The 8,395-nt window shown below is 38.4% G+C and overlaps 1 protein-coding gene across 1 annotated transcript; it reads left to right on the top strand.

Moving 5' to 3' along the window:
- The first annotated feature begins 361 nt into the window (after positions 1–361).
- Positions 362–3,275, top strand: Tspyl1 (TSPY like 1). Its single transcript, XM_046426420.2, has one exon. The coding sequence runs from the start codon at positions 466–468 to the stop codon at positions 1,717–1,719; it is 1,254 nt and encodes a 417-aa protein (XP_046282376.1). The 5' UTR covers positions 362–465; the 3' UTR covers positions 1,720–3,275.
- Positions 3,276–8,395: the final 5,120 nt, after the last annotated feature.

Here is an 8,395-nt window from a genome sequence, read left to right as displayed (position 1 = left end):
TAGCCATATGGGCTACTAGGAAATAGATTCACTTTCCTGCCTCAAAAAAACCCCTGAAAAATCAGAAAAACATTTGTTGTCTTCAGACACTGGACAGCAGGCAGGGTAAGGACCATGATCACCTACAACTGCCCCAGCTAACTTTCCGGGGCCATTTCCAGAAGCATTACAAGGAGAGTGTTCACAGCCTTCGGTCTCTGACACACTTATTTACATAAACAAAACTGCAGTTCCAACTGGTTAAATTGACAGAAACCTTAAGCAGAAATATACCCCAGCTAGCCGGAAGCGGCAGAACCAATCGGGACACCAGCCAGTTCTCGCGATATAGCGAGATCTGCATCCCTGACGTCACCGCCCCGGAGACGCTGGCGGTACCGAGGGTGGGTGGGGCAAGCGGCGTGTGTCTGAAGGCGGCTTCTGTGAGGAAAACAGACTTTACTGTGCTGTTGGTCTGTTACCAACATGAGCGGTCTGCTTGGGGTCGAGAAGACCCTTCTCCCCCAGACCCGCAGCCTCACTATCCCTGACGCTGCCAAGGAAGACCCTGACCAGTGCCTGACGCTCCGCGGAGAATCGGAGGCGGCTCCGGCGATGGCGGAGACAAGTGAGGCAAGCGTGGAAACGGTCGCGCGCCCATCGCCCCAGCTTTCAGAGGACGGGGGTGTACCCTGGGATCCCGCGGACGGTGCTCCGGCTCCCCAGATCCGAGTCGATGGTTGTCGCGGTCACCTGGCGACCAGAGCCCAGCAGGAGGAGGCTCTGCCTCTCACGGAGGGCCTGGAAGCTGTCTCTGAGTTGGTGGCTACCGTTAGCCGTCCGAAAAGTGATTTTCAGGGTGAGGAGAAGGCCCTGGAAACCTGTGGTGCGAAGAGGTCGGGGTCTGAGGTGATGGTGGAGGCGAAGGTTCTGGAAGCCAAGGCTGAAACGGGCTCCATGCCCTCAGTAGCAGTGGGAGTGGAGGAGAGGGCTGAGGTGAAGGAAGGAGTGGTGGAGGAGGCGATGGAGGTGGAACAGCCCGCAGGTGGAGAAGTGGAAGCCGTGGAGGAGAGGAGAGTGGTGGCAAGACCCTGGCATATGGATCTCCGCATGAACCCCCTGGAGGCCATCCAGATGGAACTGGACACTGTGAATGCTCAGGCTGACAGGGCCTTCCAACAACTGGAGCAGAAATTTGGGCGAATGCGTCGACACTACCTAGAGCGGAGGAACTACATCATTCAGAATATCCCTGGCTTCTGGATGACTGCCTTTCGGAACCACCCCCAGTTGTCCGCCATGATTAGGGGCCAAGATGCAGAGATGTTAAGGTATGTAACCAATTTGGAAGTGAAAGAACTCAGACACCCTAAAACTGGCTGCAAGTTCAAGTTCTTCTTTCGAAGAAACCCTTACTTTAGAAACAAGCTGATTGTCAAGGAATATGAGGTCAGATCCTCCGGCCGAGTGGTGTCTCTTTCCACTCCAATCATGTGGCGCCGGGGACGGGAACCTCAGTCCTTCATTCGCAGAAACCAAGACCTCATTTGCAGCTTTTTTACTTGGTTTTCAGACCACAGCCTTCCAGAGTCTGACAGAATTGCCGAGATTATCAAAGAAGAACTGTGGCCAAATCCACTGCAGTACTACCTTTTGCGTGAAGGAGTCCGTAGAGCCAGACGTCGCCCAATAAGGGAGCCAGTGGAGATCCCCAGGCCCTTTGGGTTCCAGTCTGGTTAACCTCTGTCCTTGGGAACACTGCTGCATAGGTTTCCCGCACCTCCTCCTGTGCTTGGGCAAGATCAGTGGGTGTGCCTTTTTTTTTTTTTTTTTTTTTTGCTGAACTTTCTGTACCCTTTCTTCTTTCTTGATATTTAGTTCTTTCAATATCAAGATTGAGAAGACTGTCATGGACCTTTTCTCCACTTCCACGTGGCCTCCATACTATTCTGTATTATCACATTGCATGGCTACTAGCACTTCTAAGCCAAGCAAATGATGCTGTAGGATTGCACTACCTTTACATTGCTTAGACTTTTCCCCAGAACTTCTGATCTGGTTACTACCACTTGGATTTTTAGTTTTGTCTGGGAACACATTCTACTCACCCTGCTCTGCTTCTAGCAGTAATAGGCACATGATCTGTGGACAATTACTGGGCATTAATGATGTGAAGGGAGAGCAAGAGTGGACCACTTGTTCTGTGTGATTTATACTTCTCTATTGCTTTTCCTGCATCCTGGGTTACCTTTTAGTGTTGCCTGCTATTGGCTATGCCTACCCTCCTTGGTTTTTGCTAAGGCTCCTCTCTCCCACTTTCTCCCTTTTTCTCTTAGTTATTGAAGAAAAAATAATTCAGAAACAGTTGCAAAAGTAAACTTTTTAGTTTATTTTGCATATTAAAATTTTCATAGATAGAGAGGTTGCCCTGTAAAGTAGAATATTAGAGCTTTGATCACCCTTCTGCTCTCTTCCCAATAACCAGCCCCTTTGGCAAGTCCTAGAGAGCTTAAGGGAGAAAGCACTAGATAGAAAGAAAAGTGGGAGTTACTTTATAAAGGGAGAACTAAAGAGATTGTGAAGGGTGCTCTAAGCAATGGAAACTAAAACTCTAGAGGCATAAATGAGCCAGGTAAAATTTGGGTGAGACTGAACTGATTTGAGAGCCTGAGTCTTACTCTGTCAATGGTGATGGCAAGAGAAATATTTTCTCAGGATTGCCATTAAAAAATATCCCAGGAGTTTGGAGTGTTACATATGTTGTCTAGACAAGAGTTCTTGAAAGGAACAGTAAAATTTCGAAGCTTTCTGTTTTTGTGTGATCGGATGTATTTGGAAGATCAATATTGTGTCCTTATTTCACTACAATTTAGTAAAATCTTGTTATTTTCTGTTTCTGTTTATTAGAAAAGTTGAGCTGTACAGGCTTTCTTTTGCTTAATTTGATAATATTTGGAAGAATAACAGTCAATTTTCTGTAAAGTATTGACTGTTTACAAGTTTTCAACTTTTTTTTTTTCCCCTTCTATTACTGTACCTTTAGAAACATAGTTTGGGTAACAGTCTTTGTCAGACTTGTCAAATTATTGCCTTCCTGGAAAATAATCTACAAAAAATGTGTGGCTTGATAAATTGTTTTGATAATGTGCTCTGCTAACAATTTAGTAATTGATGTGTCTCTTTCCAAATTGCATAAATAACTTATGAGATTACTCTGTCAAATTAAAGGTGTTCCATTGGCATATTTGTTTTCCTTTATATGCATGATGGTAAAATAAAAGCATGCCACTCTGGTAGATTTCTTATTTTTTTACCCTGCCCATGAACATGCTTGAATGAAATTGTTCAAGCTAATGACATACTATGAAATTATTAAAATTCTTAAATGGACACAGTAGGCATTATCCCCAAAGTAAGAAAACAGAGCACTTTCAGGTAAGGAGTAATGGTTGCTGCCATTTTTTTTTTCCCCCTTAAAATGTTTACAATTGCAACTGCTTACTCAAGATGTCAGGTTTTTTTTTGTTTTTTCTTTTTATTTGTTTTCTTTTAATAAAGCTTGTGTAGCACCATCTCCCTTTCACTTCCTCAGATTTTCCATTTCTGACCTCATACATGATATGCTCAGGTCATTTAGACTGTTCCTTGTATTCATTTGTGAATTTAATAAGCAAACATTCAGAGAGTCCCTATTATATGTGCTACACAAATTCTATTCCCATACTTCCTCATCTGTACAAAACGTATTGATTTTTCAAACTTTCTTACCACCTTCTTCTATGTGTCAAATTCTTTAAGGTCTGTCCTGGTAATTCCCCTGCACTATAGTCTTTCTGTTGTCAGCTGGGAGATAAAATGCTTCATTTTTAAAAAAATTATGTACTGTACTTCGTAGGAACCTCTGTTCTAGAAAATAACATAACTATTCATTATTGTGAATTCCACACATTTTTATTAAAACATTCTGTTAGTGCCTGGAAGAGAAAAAGAATAAGCAGATAAATTCCATTCCTTTCATTGCTATAGAATTGGGGAAGCACTGATATGCAGATAAATGATAAAGAGTGATATAGTATAATAAAGAAACAAATACATTTTTTTCACTTATCATCTCTTACTAGTTTAGAAACCTTGTGAAAATAGTCTTTTACATCTTTCACTACATCTAGCATTAAAGTTTTACATATAGTTGTCAACAGATAAAATAGTGAATGACAGAGTGAAAAATTTAAATGGGGAAAAAAGAGCAAAATAACCTGGTGCCCAGAAAGCTTAATGAAGTAATGAAGTTTTTGTACCTTGCCTTGGGTAAGAACAATGTCAAAAAGATTTGCAGTGACTTGTAAATAACAATTTCTCAGTAATTAGAAAAGGCCCATTTTAACCTTTAATCTTTCACCCACCATTTTATTATAACATTACTTAATTTTGGATAACCTTTATGTAATTTGTACATTTTAAAGTAACTATAGAATTTTAGAGCCTAGACATGATGCCTAATACCTTTAACCTCCAGTGGCTTTTGAGCATTTGGAATGTGGCTGGTCTAAAATGAGATCTGCTACAAATATACACACTGGCTTTCAAGACAATATAGGATGAAAAATTTTTTCATATTGATTGCATATTGAAATAATATTCTTGATGTTGGATTAAATGTATTAATAAAATTAGTTTTCCCATTACATAGGACAACATGACTATATTTCTTAAGTGAATGTCTCAAAGCATGCAAAATATTTGTAAAATTTAAATGTGTTCACCAACAAGTGGAATTGTGTAGTATGCAATGGCATATCAGGAATAAAAATGAACATGAGTAAGTCTCAAAAGCATGTTAAGTGAAAGATACCAAACAAAAGAGTAGTATATTTTATATGGACTTTTAAAAATGTACTTCTCAATTCTAGGCCAAAATTGGTCTAAAGATTCTTTTAACCTCCAAACTAAGAGGTGTGTAAACTTATGTTCCCTGAAATGAAGTCTGCTCAGGACATACTCAAAGATAATCTGTACCACACTCCTGAGAATCTTTGAGCTTCCTTTTCTATTTTTGAACATTAAAATGCCTACAGGTTACCTTTGACTTCATCAGTTCTAATATGCTCCTCTCCTGGGTAAAAGCAGGGAATCACAAAGGTGGTCTCAAGCCTAGCAGCCTTAACACCATCTGAATTTGTTAGAAATGCAATCTTTAGATTCCCATTTCTGCCTAAAGAATTGGGTTGGGCCTTTCATCCAAGTTTAATCATGCTGCAGGTGATTCTGATATGCTAACATTTGGGAACTATTGCCCTAAACTCAAGCTGCTTCTGCTTTATCTCCATTTGAATCAGTTTCCTGAATTATGCTTTCATTACAAACAAATCAAGACATTTATGTCTACTATTAATCACAAATGATCAGACATTAGGACCTAATGATGTAGTTGAGAGGTGGAGCATGTGCTTTGCATGGGTTATGGGATCCCCAGCACCACAAAAAATAAGGGGTATCCTATTCTATGTGAAGCAGGTATTGCTGTTGTCGTAATTATGACAATCCTTTTTAAAAAATTGCTAGATACATCAAGAATTTTGATGTATACTCACATTTTATAATTACATAGTTTCTATATCATTGCTCAGCAAATAGAAATGTATTGCCCAAGATGTAAGTAAAGGGCTCAGGTAGGGGTTCTCATTTCAAGTTTAGACATCTTGCACCATCCTGCAGCAACCTGTAACAAAATTTGCCATTAAAATTCTAAAATGGGGGCTGGGGATGTGGCTCAAGCGGTAACATGCTTGCCTGGCATGCGCGGGGCGCTGGGTTTGATCCTCAGCACCACATAAAATAAAGATGTTGTGTCCACCGAAAACTGAAGGATAAACAAAAAAAAAATTGTTCTCTGTAAAAAAAAAAAAAATCTAAAACGGGCTGGGTTTGTGGCTCCGTGGTAGAGTGCTAGCCTAGCACATTCGAGGCCCTGGGTTCGATCCTCAACACCACATAAAAATAAACAAAATAAAACTATGAAAAAAAAAAAAAAAACTCTTTTAAGTATAAATAACTTTACCTTGGTTGTATTATTCCTAATCCATTCATGAATGGCTTTTAAAAGGAATACATTTATCTGTATAAAGATAATTGAGGGTCCCTAGATCCTATCAGATCATAAGTGTTTTCTATCTGTAAAATGTAATTGTTGCTATTTCTGCCTGAATTTAATTGAACAGAATGAACTAAAGCAGTTCAAATATTTAAATTCTTGTAGAATTTGACTGCTAAGATGTAAAGAATTGATACCATTAAGAAATGTATGTTTATTGGAGTTTATAACAAGCACTTAGAATTTAATTCTCATCCTCTTCACCAAACTCCACTTTCACATAGGACAGTACAGTTCAGAGTTGTGTTAACGCTCTATAAATAGGTGCATGGTAGCTTCAGTGCTGTTGTAATCAAACTTATGTAATGGCTAAACATGAGTTTACCCTTCAGGCAGTTTTGGTGAATCTTCTAATTTTATCAGTACTGAGAGGGAAATGTAATAATTTCAAGATAAGCACTGGACTTAAATTTATGGGGCAAGAGTAGGCCTGTTTATGACCATGTGGCTGCCAGAAATATTGTTTATATCAGATGGTTTTCTGGCTTATTTTACTTAGCATGACATAGTCTGCAGTTCCATCCATGTACTGGCAAATGCCATTATTTCATTCTTCTTTATGGCTGAGTAATGTCAAAATACACTCTACTGTCATGTATATCTAAAAAGCACAAATTAAAAAAAAACTGACAAGAACAACTTAAGAGAATGAAAAAAAAGAAATAGTGTTTATTATATGGAATCATATTCTGGCACTGTTTTTCATGAATTGTTTTCTCAGGATTTTTTTTTTGAGAGAGAGAATTTTTTAATATTTATTATTTAATTTTCGGTGGATACAACATCTTTATTTTTTTAAATTTTTATGTGGTTCTGAGGATCGAACCCAGCACCCTGCGCATGCCAGGCAAGTGCTCTACCGCTTGAGCCACATCCCCAGCCCGGATTTTTTTCTTTATATTTATTTATATTTAGATTTTTCTTCATTAAATGATAAGCTTTATGAGGGCAGAGACTGTGTCTTTTCTGTCTCATGTTTTTAGCCTGATAGACATTTAATTGAAATGTGATTTCAGATAGTGGCTGTGTCCAAGTCTTGATCTAATATTGGTGAAGTGAATGTGTAATCCAATCTTATATGCAAAGATATTCAGGTCAGACAAACTTGATTTGAAATATACATCCTCACTGTCAATATGATTTTTGAGTAAGCAAGTCTGCTTAAAATTAGATATTAAAAGCATAATTTTAAATGTATTTTTAATATGGTCTTTAATGTGATATTATGTGGAAGAATGTGGCAAGCACATAGTTTCAGCAATAAACTCTTTTCCCCCCAATCAACCCATAATACCATATGTCTAGATAACTATAACACAGCAGACAAGAGTATTATTACTATGTCCTAAGGTTTCATGTCAGTTCATATTCTGATTGGTCCAGTTCAGTTCTTCAACAAAGCTTTCACTTAATGATTCATTCTACATGGATGTTATTTCTGAACTTATATAAACATACAACTTCATAATAGAATTTGGCATTGGTTTTATACTGCCTGCAAAGTAGTCTATTTAATGTAGGTAAGTTTTAGCAAAAAAAATAATAAAAATGACGAAGTTGACTTCTTTTTATCACAGTGTGATAAATACAGATATAATTTCATTCCATCTTCATGATAGTTCTTTAAATTTTATTATATTCATTTTATATATGAGGGTATTATGGCTCTGAAAGGTGAAGTGACTAACCCAAACCAACCAGCTAGTAAGTAGCAGAACTGAGACCTGTAGCCTGAGCTGAGTCCAAAGTGTATGTTTAGACAGCCTACAAAGTGCAAGGTCATTCAGGTGAGGGACCTGGTGGTATCTGGTTTCTTTTAAGATGTAGAAAGCAGAGTCATATGAGGTTTGTTTTTCCTCTTCCAAAGTATTCTTGTAGGGAGCCATCTTTACAAACCTGTGAGAAAATTTTAATCTTGTAACAGTGATAGAATAAAGATAATGGTTCAATTTTGATTATAGAGTACCCAAATTTATGCTGAAAATCCATGCCTTTCAGTGCATTTATGGTCTGTAATTGCGATAAATATTTTCTTCAGAGCAGCTTAAACTTTAACATAGGCAGACAAACAAATCAAATTATCATCTTGAAGACCACTTCCTCCCTCTAGTGACTAGGAATAGGAACACCATGTAAAAAAGATTCTCAGCATGTGTGCTCATCGCCCTTCAGTTAAAGGAGCAATTTTGTTTATTATAAAGACTCAAGGGGGAGCATTTAATAGGGGCATTAGAGATGTTGGACATCAGGATAGTTCCCTATATA

This window comes from Marmota monax, unplaced genomic scaffold (assembly GCF_021218885.2).
Source record: "Marmota monax isolate L192 unplaced genomic scaffold, Marmota_monax_Labrador192_F-V1.1 WCK01_AAM20220418_F8-fsc00174, whole genome shotgun sequence".
Classification (NCBI taxonomy): domain Eukaryota; kingdom Metazoa; phylum Chordata; class Mammalia; order Rodentia; family Sciuridae; genus Marmota; species Marmota monax.
The sequence above is the reverse complement of the archived record's forward strand: the minus strand, read 5'-3'. Positions and strand labels throughout refer to the sequence as shown.